This window comes from Herpailurus yagouaroundi, unplaced genomic scaffold (assembly GCF_014898765.1).
Source record: "Herpailurus yagouaroundi ecotype Mexico unplaced genomic scaffold, PumYag 295, whole genome shotgun sequence".
In the NCBI taxonomy this organism is placed as follows: Eukaryota; Metazoa; Chordata; class Mammalia; order Carnivora; family Felidae; genus Herpailurus; species Herpailurus yagouaroundi.
Genome location: NW_024412512.1, coordinates 2,017,133 through 2,037,441, shown reverse-complemented (window position 1 = coordinate 2,037,441; position 20,309 = coordinate 2,017,133). Strand labels below are relative to the sequence as shown.

At 47.5% G+C, this 20,309-nt stretch overlaps 1 protein-coding gene across 1 annotated transcript in view; it reads left to right on the top strand.

The window, feature by feature from the left end:
* LOC121021357 (zinc finger protein 77-like) overlaps positions 1 to 20,069 on the top strand; it is a 21,990-nt gene extending 1,921 nt beyond the window's left edge. Inside the window, exons 2-5 of the mRNA XM_040461655.1 lie at positions 15,622 to 15,748; positions 16,997 to 17,177; positions 17,586 to 19,366; positions 19,595 to 20,069. Of these exons, the coding sequence (XP_040317589.1) occupies positions 15,622 to 15,748; positions 16,997 to 17,177; positions 17,586 to 19,281 (2,004 nt within the window). The 3' untranslated portion in view covers positions 19,282 to 19,366; positions 19,595 to 20,069. The remainder of the gene's footprint in view (positions 1 to 15,621; positions 15,749 to 16,996; positions 17,178 to 17,585; positions 19,367 to 19,594) is intronic.
* Positions 20,070 to 20,309: the final 240 nt, after the last annotated feature.

The following is a 20,309-nucleotide window of genomic DNA, read 5'->3' as shown; positions in this document are numbered from 1 at the left end:
GATGTGGCTGCCCAGGGCTCGTCTGTGTCTCTCGGGCGGGTGCTTGCGGCTCAGTGTGTCCGGTGAAGCCCTCCGTCCCGGGATGGTGGGGCGTGGGGGTCTCCAGTTCATGTTTTCCTTTTGTGGACTTTGCTGCTGCCGGCAGTGTGGTCTTGTCTCCAGGGTAAGTGCCTCGTAAGTCCTTTGCGCTGGGGGGACATTGCATATTGTAGCTTGTAAGTTACATGTTAGCAGGAACGGGGTGCAGAGTGTGAACCACATGTCGGTTTTGGGTCCCGTCACTTGCGACTTCATGGCGTCCAGCTCGAGCGTGTGACACGGGGTCTCCTGGACGTCACACGTTGGTTTATCTGATTCCTCCAGGGCTGAGCATTTCTCACGTGTGGGTTCCCTCTTCTGTGGAAGCCTTTCCAGCGTGTTGTCTCCTGTATCTCACGGGTCTGCTTCCTGATCTTCTGTTTCCTTCACGTCCTGGGGACATGTGTCTGTTTCATTTCTGCCTGCTGTGTTTTCTCCAGGTCAGGGTGTATCATTTCTCTGTGTTGTCTGCGTGGATGGATCCTTCGCGTTGTTAGTAGACTTGAACTTCCCGGTCTTTTCCTGTGTAGACGACCGTCTTTTGTTCTGTGAGAAAACTCCTCTGTTGCTCAGGTCATAATCATACGTGCTGGAACTTTCTGTGTGTTCCACTTGTTTCCACGACAGTTAAATCCACAGGACTCAGTTACTGTCCATGACACTGATGATTCTCTTTACCCTTTAGAAAACCAGTCTTCCCTGGCCCCGTGTGTCCCAGTGTCCCTGTCTCTGCTGCTGTCCTAGGGCACAAGCTGGGTGTATATCCACCAGCCTAAATCAGGGGCACGTATCTGTACATTCCCTTTGCCCATCAGGGTGTTTTTCTTCCTGTTAATGCCAAGTGTTCTAATAACTGATAACTTGAACATTTTTTTTACTGTTATTTTTTAGAGAGAGTGCATGCGCAAGGGAGGGGCAGAGAGAGAGGGAGACAGAATCTGAAGCAGGCTCTGCATTGTCAGCTCAGCGCCCGATGCGGGGCTCAAACCCGCAAACTGGGAGATCATGGCCTGAGCTGAAGTTAGACGGTCAACTGACTGAGCCACCCAGGTGCCCCTAATTCTGTTGACTTTAAACATAAAACTGGGGCGCCTGGGTGGCTCGATCAGTTAAGCGTCTGACTTCGGCTCAGGTCATGATCTCACGGCCCGTGAGTTCGAGCCCCACGTCGGGCTCTGTGCTGACCGCTCAGAGCCTGCAGCCTGTTTCAGATTCTGTGTCTCCCTCTCTCTCTCCCCCTGCCCTGTTCATGCTCTGTCTCTCTCGGTCTCGAAAATAAATAAACGTTGAAAAAAAAATTTAAAAATAAAACTGTCAGGTGATCTCTCTTTTCCAACATGGACCTCTACGTGAGGGTCAAAGGGGCAGCGGCCGCTGCACTGGACGTGCTGTGATATATCAGGGTGGGAGGCTGAAGGCTCTGGAGGGTGGATGTGAGATTTCGAAGGACCAACCTCAGTGCTTTCGGACATGGTGGTTGTGTGTGTGTGTGTGCGTGTGTGTGTGTGTGTCGGGGGGTCTCTACACAGTGTGTCCATTGAGTGTCACCAGTGCCATTAGTGTGTTCAACTGAGCCTGCGTATGGGGCACGGTACTCACAGCAAAGGTGTAAAACGGGCTGAACAGAACAGACCTGTTGAAGCACCTGCCTGGTAAACTGGGTTCCTGGATCCCTGTGACGTTAGAGGTGTGTTCCCCAGGTAGGGATAGCAAGTTCTCACAGCACTGCAGCCACGGGATAAGCAGGGGGGTATCTACAAGAGAAGGCTTCTGTCCCGTGAGATAACACGTGAGCCATGCCTAAACCGTATTCATGTCTGTGAGAGAGGGAGCTGTGTGAAATCCGCTCGTGTTAACAGACTTCCCTGGGTTGTGCGTGGACAGGTGGGACCAGGGAGTAGGCGCTTTCTGTGGGTTTATGAGTCTTGGGATTGAACATATTGTGTTGTTTCGGGCCAGTGGTTTCATGCATGTGTAGTGGTGAGTTTTGGCTGTTGGAGCATCTCTGGCGGGGCCAGATTGTTATTTGGGCCAAACCAGAGTTGTGCCTTTTTATTGAAGCCACGGTTACTACATTTCCAATATTGCTCATCCTTCATGGGGCCGGTTGTTGGATATCTCTTGGCAATTCTCTAAAGTATTATTTGGGAAGAACATCCCTTTGGTCCAAGACAGAGGTGTGCCTCTCGGTTTTCTCGAGTTGCTTTTCACTTTTTTTTTTTTTTTTGTTTTCGAGTTTGTTTTTGTTTGGAAAAAAATATCAGCAAATATCGCTTCTGTTGGCCTCCAGGGAGTCAAATCCGGAGCCAGGACCCTTCGTAATGCCAGAGAAGTCAGTTCAAGTAGGGCATCTCATCAAATTGGGACAGAGGAGCCATTTTTAATTGGTTCCCATGTGGGTCAGGACATCTTGTCTCTATAATAGTCCAAGGTCATGAGCTCCCTTACAGGCATGGCGACTGGCCTTATAAACATTTCTGGTTTTACCCTTGGCGAAGGTACAAGGCCAGAGGAAGGGCCAGTTGTTCAGCGTGTTGAGCCGAAGTAGCCCAAAGGTAAAGTGCTGCTCAGTGACCTCAAGGGACTTGCAGTCGCATCCCCAGCATGATATTTGCCATTTTCAATTTGTAAATAAGAGTCGTCAGTAAAGCATGGAACCTGTGCGTCAGTGAGAGGCGCTCCCTGTTGGCACGGGGAGTCGGAAGGTGCCGTGTCCATGCTAAGCAGTCACAAGGGGTTTCACGTGGGTCCAGGATCAGGCGCCCTACGTATCGATCCTGAGTTTGAGCAACCCGCGATATTTCTTTAGAGACATTTTGTCTTTTCAAGGCCAAAAGGTGTAACAGGTGGATTCGGGCTTCCTGGGAAGAGGTCTGAGAAGGAGAGCAGAGACCGAAACCATCTACATATCATCAGAGAGCAGAGCCTTCAACAATTTTCCATCATCCAGACCAGCTTTTGAGATTCAAGAAAAGCAAGAAAGCCTGTGCCGCCCTGGGCGTGAGTGCCCTGGCGTGTTTCTGTTTCTTTCAAATCAAAGCAGACACATTGGTCATCCCTACTGGAATATGAAAATGCACTGCGTAGGGTAGTTATATCAAAAAGCTGCTTTCCGTGGGAATGGATGTCAGTAGTGTTGGAGGTTGGGAATGATGGCGTGCCAAGGGTTAAATAAAAGATGTTCAGGGGTGCGTGGGTGGCTCAGTCGGTTGAGTGGTTGAGCATCTAACATCAGCTCAGGTTATGATCTCGCCGTTTGTGAGTTCGAGCCCCGCGTTGGGCTCTGTGCTGACAGCTCAGAGCTTGGGGCCTGCTTCGGATTCTGTGTCTCCCCCTCTCTGCTCCTCCCCTGTCCAAAAAAAAAAAAAAGATGTTCAAGGGGCATTTCATCCCCTGTTTAGGTATTTTGAGTATCTTCATCCAGTTCTAGAATTACTTTCCCTTTGTGGGAGAATGAAATTCTAGCGTGATCCCTTCTGAGGATCCGTGCAGTGAATGACTAGAGGTGGAGGAACTAACGTGAAAATGGTGTGTCTGTCACACGGGACTAGACACAAGGGGGCAGGTTCAGAGGCAGGAACCTGGGCAGGTTCATTAGAGACCCCACTGTTGGAGCCCGGTGAGCTCTCAGCGGCGGGACCTGCTTCACAGTGTAGGTCCCGTGTCAGGCGGCACAGAGAGAGTCCCTCCCCATCTGGAGAGTGGTTTCTCCAAGCTGATCAAGAGGGAATTTGGGGCAGAGCCCCTGTGGTCCTTAGAGCCCAGCCGTTGGGCATGAGGAGGGCTTGGGAGGGGCCGGGAGGAGGGCTCCCACCTGGAGCATTCAGGCTGCTGATAACCTTCCCTCACATGTCCTGGATGTTGGCCATAATAGTGCAAACTAGGAGGTATTTGGTGGTTTTTTTTTTTTTTTTTAATGTTTGTTTATTTTTAGAGACACAAAGTGTGAGTGGGGGAGGGCAGAGAGAGGGAGACACAGAATCTGAAACAGGCTCCAGGCTCTGAGCTGTCAGCCCAGAACCCGACGCGGGGCTCAAACCCACAAACCATGAAATCATGACTTGAGCTGAAGCTGGATGCTCAACCAACTGAGCCACCCAGGCGCCCCTTATAGAAGAAGGCTTCGGTTGCCCGAGGTGAAAATGAAGAATTTTAGCTCTCTTTCTTTCACGTGGGGTGTCAGTGGCCTAGTTTGTCAAAATAACTAAATATGCAGGGCACGAGGTTTCCCAGCCCATCCTGGTGCTTTTAACTAAAAAGAAAGATTCCAGTCCAGCCCATTAAATGCTGCCTGGTGGATTCCACATGTGAAGAAAGACCAGAAGTCTAAAATAAACAACTCGGGCAACAACAGATGTTGGCGAAGATGCGGAGGAAGAGGAACCCTTTTGCACTGCTGGTGGGAATGCAAACTGGTGCGGCCACTCTGGGAAACAGTATGGAGGTTCCTCAAAGTTAAAAATAGCACTGCCCTGTGATCCAACAATTGCGCTGCTAGGTATTTATCCAGGGGATACAGGTGTGCTGTTTCAAAGGGGCACATGCACCCCCATGTTGATAGCAGCACTATCGACAAGAGCCAAAGTATGGAAAGAGCCCAAATGTCCATCGATGGACAGATGGATAAAGATGTGGTATATATGCACGATAGAGTATTAGTCGGCAATCAAAAAGAATGAAATCTTGCCATTTGCAACTACCTGGATGGAACTGGAGGGTATTATGCTAAGCGAAATTAATCAGAGAAAGACAAATATCCTATGACTTCACTCCTATAAGGAATGAAAGATACAAAACAGATGAACATAAAGGAAAGGACGCAAAGGTAATATAAAAACAAGAAAGGGGACAAAACATAAGAGGCTCTTAAATACAGAGAACAGACTGAGGGTTGCTGGGGCAGTTGTGGGTGGGTGAGATGGGCTAAATGGACGAGGGGCATTAGGGAGGACACTTGCTGGGATGAGCACTGGGTGATATACGTAGGGGATGAATCACTGGAATCTGCTCTAGAAATCATTATAGCACTATATGGTAACTAACTTGGGTGTAAATTTAAAAATAAAATTAATTAATTAAAAAAAAAAAAAGACCAGTTGGAGTCCATTGTAATAGCCACGTACAGATTCATCAGGCTTTTGAGTGGAAACCTGAATTTTGTGTTCGTCCAGTCTTTGGAAAAGCTACTGTTGGGACACCTGGCTGGTTCACTTGTTGGAGTGTGTGGCTCTTGATTTCAGAGCTGTAGGTTCAAGCCCCCACATTGGGTGTAGAGACTACTTGCAAATAAAAAAAAACTAAAAAAAAAAAAAAAAAGGTACCTTAATTGCTTGGCGGGGATTTTCAGCCAGTGTCATAAGCATCTTTCCAGAAATGGGCGTCTGTCTCTCTCGGGTTAGTTTCATCCCATGTGTGGCCTGGGCCCCAGCAACACGCATGTGGACTGATTGATCTAAATCTGGGAAACCATGTTGGTGAGTTGAATAGCTGTGTTATGTTCTTCAGCAAGCTTATGGGCGTTCCCGGGCACTTCTGGAAACTTCTGCCTTAGTCCAGGGAACATGAGAAACATGGCGTTTCAAATCTTGAGATGCTTTACCTTAAAGAGGCTGGGTTAACAGGTTGAGGTAAGGAGGGATCAAGGGCAGGTTCAGAAGAAAAGGGAAGTTCAGAGCATGTCGAGGGAAGTGGTTGGAGGCAGGTCCTGGGTGTAGAGTGAAGCCAGGGCAGGAGAGAAAGACCCTTCGGAAGCCATTTGTCATATTTCAGTTGTTTGCCTTGGTTCAATTTAAATAGTCTTTTGCAAAGAGGTACACTTAGATCCTGAAAATATTTGCAAGTCTCGAGGTGCTGAATAAAATCTGTATCAAATTCAGTTTGCTGGATTCATGACTTCCTAATTTTTTTCTTTTCCTTTTCTCTTTTCTTTCCTTTTCTTTTCCTTCCTTTTCTTCTTTCCTAACTTCTTAATTTTTAATTTTTTTCCCTAACAATATTCAATAAAACAAGTTTGGGGAGATCGAAAGTTCCCCATAAAGGCCCTTGTAGTTGTAAATTATATTTGTTCAGTTGCTCATTTTGTTAGAAATGCACGAGGATGCACCATGGTTTTTAAACCTAAGATTGGCCAGGGTCCCAGTTGGGTCCCCCCTCCATGCGCTTTGATAACTGGAATCCATTTCTTGGTAGTTTTCTCTAGACCAGAAAAAAAGTTTATAGACACTGGTCTCTACAGGAGTAGCCTTGTTCCAGAAGAAATCAGACGAAGGGCCAGCGCATTTCCAACAGGCATGGTTCCAAGAGGAACAGTCCAGTTCTGGAAAGTAGTCGGAACAAAAATGAGTTCTCTGAGAAAGGACAAGCCCCTAAAACAGGTTCCGAATAATCCCCCGAGAGCACAGACACAGGAGAGCGCAGACCCAGGGAGTGGGGCTCTGATCCCAGCACAAAACTTAACCTCCGCTTCAGGGTTGGGGAGAAAAGAGCTCATTGGGCTCTGTGGGACCTGCACCTGTTTGCTCGCCAGCCTGGATTGGTTGGGGTCTTCTCTGGGATCACTAACGTTAACCTTAACAATGAAACCGTCAGGGGTGCCTTGGTGGCTCAGTCTGTTGAACTCAGATCGTGATCTCGTGGTTCAAGGGTTTGGCACCCTGTTGGGCTCTGTGCTGACAGCTCAGAGCCTGGAACCTGCTTTGGATTCTGTGTCTCCCTCTCCCCCCTCCCCTGCGTATACTCTCTCTCTCTCTCAAAAAAAAAAAAAAATTAAAAAAATTAAAACTGCCAGTTATTTTTCAGCGAAAATGGAATTGCCTGGGAATAGCAGAGAATTATAATTTGGGACACGCCAGCCCCAGCAAAACCACAGGCAAGTCTGGAGAAGAAACGGAAGAACAAAGGGAGGAAAGCTCTTTTCTAGAGGAGAGGGGACATTGGGAGGGGCTGTGGGAAACTAAACAACGATTGGAGCAAACTACGGGAATCCAGGTGTAGTGGCTTCTCATTGGCTGGACTGTGATTGTCTCTCATTGGCTGGACTGTTGCCAGGGCAGGAAAACCCTTCCTTCCTACTCCTGGGACAGTAATATACCTCATGTAGACTTGCAAAGTCCTGTTCTTGATGGTGAGGTGTAGGGCTTGAGAGCTTCCCCTGCTGGTTTCCCCACTCGATTCTAAACAGAGTTTTCTCATGTGTTCATATTCACGTACTTCAAAAACTGATTTCTATTGGGCAAAATCCCACCAGTTCTGTAACATATCTCCCGTATTCTGAGAAATTTGTGTTACATTTCAATATGAGAAATAGTGTCCTTTGGGGCGCCTGACTGGCTCAGTCAGTAGAGCATGTGACTCTTGATCTTGGGGTTGTAAGTTGGAGTTGCACGTTGGACAGAGAGATGACTTAAAACAAAATCTTAAGTTCAAAGAGAACAGAAATAAATCCCATAGCAAAGCCACAGACAAACCTGATTGCAGATTTAATGGGATTTTTTTTTTAAATCTCTTGATGTTTTGGGAGAGTTGATATTATGGTCTCATTTTGGAAGACACACAGCATCTCTTCATTTATTTCATTGTGTTGTGGTGTCGCTGAATGACGTTTTGTAGGTTTTCCATTAAGTTACTTTATACGCTTCATGAGACATATTTTAGGACTTAAGGAAAATTAGTTTAATAGCAGTTATAAAGGCTAATGTTAGAAAGTCTTTTTAACACTTAATTTTCCACTGCTCGCTTCTAGTGACTCATTGTACCCTGAGATTCATTTTTATGAGTTTGCCTCCTGCAAACTAAAAATCCGTTTCTGTGATAATCTTTCTATTCTTTTCGGGCGCGAGCTACACACTCATTTGAGTTAGGAGTAAAGGAAAAAATGCTTTTCGGTTACAATATTCTCCTTAGGTGAAACTACATTGTTAGTTTGCTCTCTAAACGATTATAAAACATCAAGCGTGTACTGCACTTGAGCAGTAGAGAGATTTCTACGTCTATCATTACCGGTAGCTCCAGGTGAGAAGCACATTTGGATGGTTGAAAAGACTCAGACAAGAAATAAGACTTGAAATGTGGTTTCATGTGAATCCATTTAGAAAACCTCACTTATCTAACAGCTAAAAGTGCGGAGGAGGAGATAAAGAGGGACTTATTAAACTCTTTGTCTCCAACCATGCAAAGTAACCTGTGAAGGCACCTTTCGTTCCCATCCTGGTACATGCAGCGGGGACAGGTTTTAAATGGGAACCAGCCCTTCTCCTCAAATGCATTTGGCAGATTTATTTTTTTTTTTTAATGTTTGATTTTTGAGAGAGAGAGAGCATGAGGGGCAGAGAGAGAGGGAGACAGAGGACCCGAAGCAGGCTCCGCACTGACAGCAGAAAGCCTGAACGTGGGGATCCAACCCATGAACGGCGAGATCATGACCTGAGCCGAAATCAAGAGTCGGACACTTAACCGACTGAGCCCCCCGGCCGCCCCCACCAATTCCTTGTTTTCGGTTGCAGCGCTGGCTGAGCCCTCACAGGCGTGTACATATGCATCCTCAGCAACTCGTTCCCGATCTCCCATTTCACCACCAAATAGGGAGTCGGCTCTAGGTTTAGTGTGGACAGCATGGTTTTCTGACGGTGCATGTTTCCATGTGGTTTGTAAGCCAGTCGTCACTCATGTGTGATGACATGAGGCAGGCGTGTCCTCAGCCTGTATGGATTGGAAGCCTGTGGTTTGTTTGTCTTTTTTTCCATTAGTGCCATAAGCTGTACTTCTTGAAGAATCCGTGTTTAATCCGTGTTGCATTTCTGGAATAAAATAGCCTTGGTTTTGCTGTCAAATGTTATTTCTACATTTATGTATAAGGTTTCCTTCTAAAAAGACTTCAGTCTTGGGCGCCTGGGAGGCTCAGTTGGCTAAGCCTCTGACTTCAGCTCAGGTCATGATCTTGCGGTTCACGAATTCCAGCCCCGCGTCGGGCTCTGTGCTGCCAGCTCGGAGCCTGGAACCTGCTTCGGATTTTGTGTCTCCCTCTCTCTCTGCTCCTACCCCGCTCGCACTCTCTCTTAAAAATAAAAAAAAAGGGGCGCCTGGGTGGCGCAGTCGGTTAAGCGTCCGACTTCAGCCAGGTCACGATCTCGCGGTCCGGGAGTTCGAGCCCCGCGTCGGGCTCTGGGCTGATGGCTCAGAGCCTGGAGCCTGTTTCCCATTCTGTGTCTCCCTCTCTCTCTGCCCCTCCCCCGTTCATGCTCTGTCTCTCTCTGTCCCAAAAATAAATAAACGTTGAAAAAAAAATAAAAAAAAATAAACACTAAAAAAGAATTAAGAAAAAAGTATTAGCCTGTATGCATGTTGCGTTTTAATACTATTTAAATTATTCTTTTCCTGTGTTGGTAATGCCCTGTGATTCCTTTCTACAGTTGGGAATCACAAATGTTAAAATACTTGGTGCTTGGCTCACGCAGTGTTTGAGGTTTGCATTTAGAGTGTGGAGGGTAGTTGAATCTACGGAATTCATTTCTTTAATGACCAAGGACGTCCTCCTCTGTTCCCTTGCATCATCTCAGGTATGTTACCAGTTGGTACACATTCGTTCCTTTTCTTCTGTTCTAAAACACCTGTAGTATCTCCTCAATCTGCTTAATCTCCGAAACTGTCATTTTGTTTCTTTTTCATACTTCCTTTAATTTGCCTGATTTCTATTGTTTTTGATTACAAATGCCAAAAGATGAAGAAGGATATATTTTTAGCTTCTATGACTTTTTAAAAACAGCTTTCATGGAGGTGTAGGTTCCGTACCATGAAGATTATCTGCTTAAAGTAGAAATTCGGTGGCATTTATTGCAGTTACAGAACTGTTCAACCATTCTCACTTTCTCATTTTAAAACATTTTAATCACTCCATAAAGATAATTTGCATCAGTGGGCGGTCATCTCCATTCCAGTGTATCCCTACCCTGGGTTCTAGACAATTTCTTAATCTTTCTCTCTATTGATTTGCTGAGTCTGTACATTTCCGTATAAATGATATCCTGCTCTGTGTCGTCGGTGTGAAGTTTGTTAATGTTCTTGAGGTTCATTGATTTTGTGAATCAGTACCTGGATCAGTACTTTGTTGTGCGCATTTCTGAATAATATCCCATTGTTTGAATACACAGTGGTCATTTTGAAATGGGTTGTTAACCTTCAAAGTAAAACTATCATTAATTTTACCAGCAAAAATGGGTTCATCCTGGAACAGGTGAGAATTGCAACTCGGAAAAGCAGGCTACAACGAGACCAAAGGCAAGCCAGAGAGCAGAGGAGAGGGGAGGCTCTTTTATAGAGGAAACCGGGAATTTGGCAGGGGGACGTTGTAAACAAAAAGTCCATTGGAGCAAGCTGGACGCGGAAGTATTGCGGCTTCTCATTGGCTGGGCTGTGACTCTCTCATTGGCTGGGCTGTCACCACACCGGGAAATAATCTTCCTCCTGTTGCTCTAGTAAAGTGATACCCACTTGTAACCGCAGGGTCCTCCTCTTGTTGTTGGGTCTGCAGTTGACCATGAGTGGTAGGGTGTCAGAACTCCACCTGCTGGCCTCCTGACTCCATTCTTAACAAGGTTTCCCTGTATTAATTCTCACAATTTTCCCTTTTGATGGAGACCCTTTCTTAAATGCATCATTAAGAGTCAGTTTTCCATATGTAGTGGTTTTGTTCCTTGGTGCCACGAAGGATCTTTCCTGATCGTCATGTCCCACGTCATAGGGAAACCACATAGCAGATGGAAACTCGTTAAGGTGACATTTGAGTAACAAGAAAGATTAGAGGGGAGCAGTGTCAGGCACTTCTCATCTCCAGTCCCTATTTATGAAGAGAGTAAGCGCTGGAGATTATCTCCTCATGGGTATGTCACTTTTATAACGTTTTGGCACCTAACAACTGGGAAAGCAGAAGTGACGTGGGAATTCCAAATTGTGTGATGGTTCTGAACCAGGACCCTAGATCTGAAAGCAGCTAATCGAATATTGGCAGTTTTCAGGCTCAGGGAAAAAAAAAAAAAAATTTAACATTAATTCATTTTTGAGAGACAGAGTACAAGTGGGGTAGGTACAGAGACAGAGAGAGAGACACAGAATCCGAAGCCGGCTCTGGGCTCTGAGCTGTCAGCACAGACCCCAATGAGGGGCTTGAACTCAACGAACCGTGAGATCATGACCTGAGCCGAAGTCGGACGCTTAACTGAGCCACCCAGGCACCTCCAAATTTTTTATTCTATTGATAAAAACTGGGAGCCATGTATTCCTCCTGGAATTTGCATACAGTAGGAACTGGGTCGGTAGTTTATGGGGGTTAGGAAGCACAGGGTACCGAGGGTTAACAATGGCATATGTTGCTCAGAGGTTCCAGACAAACCTCCATCTTTAGCTGTTGGGTTTTCACACCAGTAAAAACAGGTCATTACAGGGATTAGTGTAGAGGATGATGGGCCTCTGAGGCTTGTAATGTTCTATTATGGGTCTGATGCCTTAAAGAGCTTTTTTCTTTTAATAAAAAAATGTTTTTAATGTTTATTTATCTTGAAAGAGAGAGAGGGAACAGGTGCGCACAGGGGAGGGGGGTGGGGAGAGGTAGAGAGAGAAGGAGAGAGAGAATCCCAAGCAGGCTCCGCGCTGTCAGGGTGAAGCCAACGTGGAGGGCGAACTCACGAACTGTGAGATCATGACCTCAGCTGAAATCGAGTCAGGCACTTAACCAGCAGAGCCACCCAGGCACCCCAAGAGTTTCTTTATTTATAGGTATTGATTAATTGCAAGGAGGTCCTTTGAAAGATCTATTTTCATCTTGATGGGAGATACACTGTGGATTCTGCCAATATCGCTTAAGGATTTTGCCCAGGAAGAGGAGGGTAGGGAATCCAACAGAGACAAATGATCAGTGACCCCAGGTCCATTACAGTGCGTCAGAGATAGAGCGGATAAAAGATGTGGAATGGCCACGTATTTCCTTTGGTTGGCTATTTCGATTACTGTTTTCAGATTTTGGAATTATTTCCTCTGTCGAATAGGGGTGTAGGAACTATCTCTCAAAGGGTCTAGACAAAGGGGAGTGGGTTCAGAGACAGAAACCTGTTAACGTTCACTAGAGATGCTGCCTCCCCCCGCCCCGCCCCACCATTGGAACTGTTTTAGGCCTTCCAGGCAGAGGCTACTTTACAGCAAGGGGTTGGGCACCAAGAATGTAGCTCTCCAGTCAACAAGGACAGAGATTCATTCCCGATGTGGAGAACGGTTTCTCTGAGCTGCTTATGAGGGAGGATTGGGAAGAGTCCCTGTGGTTCCCTCGAGCCCCGTCACTGGGGATGAGGACGGAGGACGTTGGAAAGGCCGGCTGGAGGGATGCAGGTATGGGAGCACTTAAACTGGTAGCAAGTGGTCTTTTTTCCAGTGTCCTGGCCCTTTGCAAGAATAGGAGAACCTAGTTAGTTTCTGGGTTTATTTAGGAACCTGCATTGCCAGAATGGGAAATCAAGAATTTTAGTGGTTTTGGGGCACCTGGGTGGCTTCGTTGGTAGAGCGTGCTATTCTTGATCTCAGAGTCATGAGTTCAAGCCCCACTTGGGCATGGACTCTACTTCAAAAAATAAGTAATGGGGCGCCTGGGTGGCTCAGTTGGTTAAGCGTCTGACTTTGGCTTAGGTCATGATCTCATGGTTCGTGGGTTCAAGCCCTGCACCAGGCTCTGTGCTGACACCTCAGAGCCTGGGGCCTGCTTCGGATTTTGGGTCTCCCTGTCTCTCTCTGCCCCTCCCCTGCTCATGCTCACTCTCTTAAAAATAAGTAAACATTAAAAAAATTTTTTAGGGGCGCCTGGGTGGCGCAGTCGGTTAAGCGTCCGACTTCAGCCAGGTCACGATCTCGCGGTCCGTGAGTTCGAGCCCCGCGTCGGGCTCTGGGCTGATGGCTCAGAGCCTGGAGCCTGTTTCCGATTCTGTGTCTCCCTCTCTCTCAGCCCCTCCCCCGTTCATGCTCTGTCTCTCTCTGTCCCAAAAATAAATAAACGTTGAAAAAAAAATTAAAAAAAAATTTAAATAATAAAAATAAACCAGTAAATCAAAACAAAGAATTTTAGTGGTATTTTTGTAACTCATCTAGGATGTGTGTGAGCCATTTGCCAAACTAAATCTGCAGTGGACATATTTTACCATTCTATCCCGGTCCTCTTAGTGAAAAGGGAAAGATAACTGGCTCTGCCCTTTATTTTATTTTATATATTTTATTTATTTTATTTTTAAAAAAAATTTTTTAACGTTTATTTATGTTTGAGACAGAGAGAGACAAAGCATGAACGGGGGAGGGTCAGAGAGAGGGAGACACAGAATCTGAAACAGGCTCCAGGCTCTGAGCTGTCAGCACAGAGCCCGACGCGGGGCTCGAACTCACGGACCGCGAGATCATGACCTGAGCCGAAGTCGGCCGCCCAACCGACTGAGCCACCCAGGCGCCCCACTGGCTCTGCCCTTTAATAAACATAGACTTAGATGCTACCTGGGTGGATTCTGTATCTACAGGTGGACAATTTTCTTTAAAGAGAACGAGTTGATTTTAATTGTCATGAACAAGGCTGATCGTGATGCACTGTTGACCTTAAAAATAAACCCAAATATGGCTTGTCTGGGAATAGCAGAGAATTATGATTTGGGACGTGTGAAGCCCCAGGAAAAGAACAGGAAAATCTGGAAAAGAAAGGGAGGAACACTCTTTTGTAGAGGAGAGGGGGCCGTTGGGAGGGGCTGTCCCAAACACGAAGTCCTTTTGAGCAAACTGGGGTTTCCATGTGTAGTGGCTTCTCATTGGCTGGACTGTGGTCGTCTCTCATTGGCTGAGATGTGACTCTCTCACTGGCTGAGCCGTGGTTGCCTCACATTGGCTGGGTTGTGACTGTCTCTCATTGGCTGGGCTGCGACCGTCTCTCATTGGCTGGGCTGTTGCCACCCCAGGAAATCATCTTCCTTCCTCCTGCACGGGCAGTGATGCATTACGGGTGTGCAGGTGCGTCTCTCCGTGTTGTGTCTGCCCTTGGCCCTGAGCGGCAGGTTGGGGAGCTTCCCCTGTGGACTCCTGACTCCACTTCAGTCGTGTCGCCTTTACTCAGCCTGGAAGAGGTGCCCGGCTTCTGGGTGGTTTTCACCGCGGGCGATCGGGAGTCGTGCGGCGGAGAGCAGAGCGCGTGCGCACGCGTGTGTGTGATGGCGCGCGTCCTCCCGGGTCTGGGGCAGGTGGCTACGAGGAGCGGACCTGCCGTGTTGGGTGGGAACTCCACGTTGCTCGTGTTGGGGGTCCACCAGACTCTTCCAAAGCGGCCGCCCCCGCTTACATCGGCAGCAGGATAAATGAAGGAGAATGCGCCCTGCTCACGTCCTCGCCGGCGCTTCCTGGGGCGTCTTTATAGCCAGTGTGGTGGGTGCGAAGGGGCCTCTGCTGGTAGTTCGAGGTGCGTGTCCCGCGTGACGAATGTCCAGCATCTTTTCATGACCTGTTTTCCATTTGTATATCTTTGGAGAAGTGTCCACTCACTTTCTTTACCCATTATTTAATCATATTATTTTTCTTTATATTGTTGTCTCTTATTTTTTATGGTTGTCACTTTTGAAATGTTTGAAATATAAGACTTAACAGGTGTGTGATATGCAAACCCTGGTTACAACTACAGTTGAAGTAGAATTTCCTTTCTTCTAGGTGATATGGTTGGTTTTTTTTTTTTTTTTCTCTCATTAAGTTTTGAGAACATAGTTTTTGCTTAAGCAATCTCTGATGTTTTAAAAAAAGAATTTTTTTACTCTGTGTTTCACGAGCGTGGTGTCAACCCTTATTCCTCTAAAGTTATGAATTAGCCTTGGTTTTTTTTTTTTTTTTTTTTTTTCTCTGTTAAAGCTATCTCTGGATCTGTCCCCATCAATCCTTCAGGGACTGTTCCTTCTGGTGCCCTTTTCCTCGACTTCTGGGCACTGGGTCAGAGGCCCTGCTTACGCCCAAGTTTCTTCAGCATCCAGAACTCGTTTTGCACACTAGGTGTGCCAGGCACCCAGGCCCTGGCCTTTGCCCATGCCCACAGTCCACCTAATCCGCGGAAAGGGTCATGTCTGCCTCTGTCGGAAGAGAGGGGACTCCACCAGGCGTCTTGCCCTTGTTCCTTCCAGGGCGAGAGCTCCTCACATCAAGCAGCCCTGGAATCTGAGTGTCCACAGCATCCTGATATTCTGGTTCCAGTTCTTGGAGCTGATGACACATAATCGTCTTTGAGCAAGCCAAACGTGTGTCCTCTGATTTGTGTGTTGTCCGAGTGAATATCTCACTTTTCAGTCTGTACAGTGCTGGTCTGCTCAGATGTGTCTCAGTGTAAATAACCCAGTAAATTGGGTGCGTGTAAGTCCATGTCAGCTCTTGTCATCACCCTCTGTTGTGACTCAGGGGTCCTAGGAATGGAGTGCAGCTCCCTGCCTGTCACCCTTCATCCTCCCACACACATGGATGATGATGGAGCTTTGCTGCAATAGAGTGTGTGGTATGTTTCAGGCCTCTGTGGTCTTTGAGGATGTGGCTGTGTACTTCACCCCGGAAGAGTGGGCTTTGTTGGATCGAGGTCAGAGGAAGCTCTACAGAGATGTGATGCTGGAGACCTGCAGGAACCTGGCCGCAGTGGGTAAGGATGGCTCCATACCTTCACTAGTCTTTTAGGGAAGAGATGTTTCTTACAATTGTCCGATTTTGCTGGGGCCGAGGAATGGGAGTACGTTGGAGAAGAGACAGACACGGTCCAAGCCTTCATGGAGCCTACCTGGAGTCACATACCTTTTCCAGGAACACAAAGTTTTGTTGCTGTTAATCAAAGTCTGAGACTCTCTAATTTTATCAGTGTGAGGATGGTCTCCAGTGTTGCTCTGGGGCAGAGAGTGCTGCTCTGTGGAAGATACACTGGTTAATACACCTGTGTCATGGTAATCATCCTGCAGTTAAACTCACACTTCGTCATCTTCGGTGACTTTGAAGACCAAATTAAACAGCCCGTCTTCCAGATTGCTTGTTGGCTCTTCAAATCCTCCCTCCTGCCGAGCTGTCCTCCAGGGGCAGGACCAGCAGCCACACACACCACCCACCCTCCCAATGGCAGCTGGGACAGTGCAGGCGGGCTTCACTGAGGGCCTCTGTGCCTTCGGAACAGTCCAGCAACCCTCGTTTGGACCAGGTTCTGGAGAAAAGAATGGCATTTGGAGATACCCATTAGAAACAAGACTCAGTCTTTGTTTGAGAAGGGTGATGGTTGTCATTTACCTGGCTTTCCTGTTGGACTTTTCATCCATCCTCATGCATGTGGTGAACCTCTTACACAGGTAGCGTGTGGATGTGTGTATCTTGCCCAGTTCCTTCTTTTCTTTAATTTTCTTTTTTCTTTTTTGTCCTTTTAATATGTATTTATTTTGAGAGAGAGAGCGTGAACATGAGTGTGGGGGGGGCGGGGCAGAGAGACAGAGGGAGAGAGAATCCCCAGCAGGCTCCAGGTTCAACAAGGCGTCCAACATGGGGCTCAATCTCAGGACCTCAAGATCATGACCTCAGCCGAAACGAAGAGTCGGACACTCAACCGACTGAGCCACCCAGGCGCCCCCTACTTTGCTTTTCTGATAATACCTATTTCCACGTTAGTCACCATCTATTTTGAAGTATTTCTAAGTGAATGGGCTTCCATTTTACACACTTTTCCCATTATTGCCAAAGCCCCAAATCACTAGGGTCCTGAGAATTTTCCTTTGGTCACCTGTCCATTCATTCTGATGAACTTCATTCACATTTGGGATCAGTATATAAATAGAAATCTGCATATGGTCTGTTTTCTTAGCTTTACACATCAGATCATTCCCAAGAATTTAAATTATGCTCCCGATTCTTGCAGATTGTTGCACTCAAGTTAAAACTTGTGGATCAAGGACTCAGCTGAATATTTTGGAGAATGAACTATCCAGTGAAGAGAAAATAGTAAGATTTACAAGAAATGATCCCTGGGCTCTTTTTCGAGAAAACCCGGTGTTTCATAACATTGGTGATCAGTCCCAATCCCAGGAGAGGCGTTTGAGGTGAGTGCCTCTCCCCGTAGGAGAAAGGGGGATCTTCCCAGATTGATCGACTAACTTGGAATTAAAAGAAAAAGTATAAACCTAGCCCCATAATTGTGTAGTTGGAATTATACAATATAATATCTTCATAAATGTGATATAGATATTGATCATCAGAAACATAATTGAGTTCAAAACGTTTATCGGGAGAACCCACATGTAAGAAATCCTGACGGCATTTCTGGGCCCTTCTCCTGAGCACGTAATTTCTTCCACTTTACAGCAGTCTAGACGGTACCACCAACATGCCCATTCCTTGAAAATGGGTACTAGTAATCCGATAATCATTAACAAACATCAATAGGTCATTAATAAAGAGATCACTTACAAGCGTCATCCCCTAACCGTGTGCCTTCCTATTTTGAACAGAAGTCCTTTGGTGGAGAGTGTCTGTGAACGTATTGAAGGAGATCCATGTGGAGAAACCCTGAACCCGATCACAAGTCTTACTGTGCATGAGGGGTGTCCCACTGGAGGCAAATCCTGTGAATGTGCTAAGTGTAGAGAAGCCTTCGCAGATGGTTCCTTCCTTGAGAAACTGCGAAGATCTCACCCAGGACTCAAACCTAGTCCTGGTGAGGAGTGTGGCCCAGCCTGCAGCTCTGTCTCGAGCCTCAGCACTCACGTGGACGCAGACCTTGTAGAGAAACCCTATGAAGGTCAGGACGCTGGGAGAGCATCTGACGCATACGCGAAGAGTCTCAGTAGTAAAATATCCCTAGAGTGCAAGAAATGTGGAAAAGCTTTCACTTGCACGTCTTCCTTTCAGGGTCATGTGCGAGGTCCCTGTGGACAGAGTGTCCACGCGTGTGATGTGTGTGGGAAAACCTTCTTGTATCACTCCTACCTTACACGTCATGTGAGAACTCACACGGGGGAGAGACCCTATGAATGTATGGAGTGTGGGAAAACCTACAGTTGCCTCTCATATTTTCGAGAACACATGAGATCACACACTGGAGAGAAACGCTATGAATGTAAGGAGTGTGGCAAGACATTCAAGTACCCTGCATCCCTGCAGGGACACCTGATGACGCACACTGGAGAGAGACCTTATCTGTGTCAGCAGTGTGGGAAAGCCTTCAGTTGTCCCAAATATTTTCGACGACACGTGAGAACGCACAGTGGGGTGAAGCCCTATGAATGTACGTTATGCGAGAAAGCCTACAGTTGTTCCTTATCCCTCCGGGAGCACGTGAGGACGCACAGCGAAGAGAGGCCCTATGAGTGTAAGGAGTGTGGGAAGGCTTTCAGACACCCCCGATACTTCCAGAGGCACGTGAGGATGCACAGTGGGGTGAAACCCTATGTGTGTAAGGAGTGTGGGAAAGCATACAGTAGTTCCACGTCGCTTCAGGAACACGTGAGGTCGCACACGGGGGAGAGACCCTTTGAATGCCAGCAGTGTGGGAAAGCCTTCACGCGTCACTCCTCCCTCCAAGGTCACGTGAGGGCACACAGTTTGGAGAAACGTTACGAGTGTACGCAGTGCGGGAAGGCCTTCCGTTGGTCCTCGTCCTTGCAGAAGCACGTGAGAACGCACCGTGAAGAGAAGCCCTACGAGTGCCAGCAGTGCGGCAAAGCCTTCTGGTATCCCGCGAACCTGCGGGCGCACGTCAAGACCCACACGGAGGAGAGACCTTACGAATGTCCGCACTGTGGGAAAGCCTTCAGTTGTCACTCCTCCCTGCAAGTACATGCGAGAAAGCACAACGGAGTGAAACCCTACGAGTGTAAGGAGTGTGGGAAGGCCTTCTGGTATCCCGTGAACCTGCGCGCTCATGTGAGGACGCACACGGGAGAGAGACCTTACGAGTGCCAGCAGTGTGGGAAGGCCTACAGGTGTCCCGCAAACCTGCGGGTCCACGTGAGGACGCACACGGGGGAGAGACCCTACGAATGCCAGCAGTGCGGGAAGGCCTTCAGGTATCCCGCAAATCTGCGGGCGCACGTGAGGACACACACGGGGGAGAGACCCTACGAATGTCCGCACTGTGGGAAGGCCTTCAGGTACCCCACAAACCTGCGGGCGCACGTGAAGATGCACACTGGGGAGAAACCCTGAATACACAATCACGCTGTTTTCCCTTATATCTTATTGTAAGTCCAGTCAGACACACGGGCAAGAAATGTGATGTACGAGTGTAAAGGATGTTGGAGGGGCACCTGGGTGGCGCAGTCGGTTAAGCGTCCGACTTCAGCCGGGTCACGATCTCGCGGTCCGTGAGTTCGAGCCCCGCGTCAGGCTCTGGGCTGATGGCTCAGAGCCTGGAGCCTGTTTCCGATTCTGTGTCTCCCTCTCTCTCTGCCCCTCCCCCGTTCATGCTCTGTCTCTCTCTGTCCCAAAAATAAATAAACGTTGAAAAAAAAATTTAAAGAATGTTGGAGAACCTTCAGGCATAGCACCTCATTTATTTTGTACATAAAGCGTCAGGGCTGGACGGCAGTTTTTGTTATAAATTTGCTCGTGCCTCAGAAGTGCCTCGTCTGTAATAGGGATCTCTGTTGTGTTTATTTCCACTGCATGCTGCTGATATGAACACCCAAGATAAAACATTCCTGAACATCTCCAGTTTCTGTATGAAATATATTTTGCTATCTCAGACATGAAAAGACTGTACAGTTCTATAAAATGTGTCTCATTTCCACGACGATGTCTTCTGGACCCAGGGCTGATCAGTGGTCTGTACGTGTATCTCGTCCTCTGGTGCAGAGACTAGAACTCGCCGACTCCGCCCTGCCCCTTCTTGCGGTCTCTCTTATTGAAAATTGTGTCTCCACGTGTGCTGTTGCTGCTGTGTGCCCACCTGTGTTCCCCATGGACGTTAGTAAACGTGCAAGGATACTGGAGGAGGACAGTCTCCTCTGATTGTGTTTGTAGTTTGACCTTCGCTCATCGCCTTTGGTCTCAGTTGTTTATCAGTCATGACCTGTTGTGTTACAAAGAGTAACTGTTGGGGGTGCCTGGGTGGCTCAGTGGGTTAAGCGCACCACTCTTGATTTCGGCTCTCAGGTCATGAGCTTGCGGTTCGTGGGATTGAGCCTCGTGTCAGGCTCTGCGCTGATAGCGCTCTCTCTCTCTCTCTCTCTCTC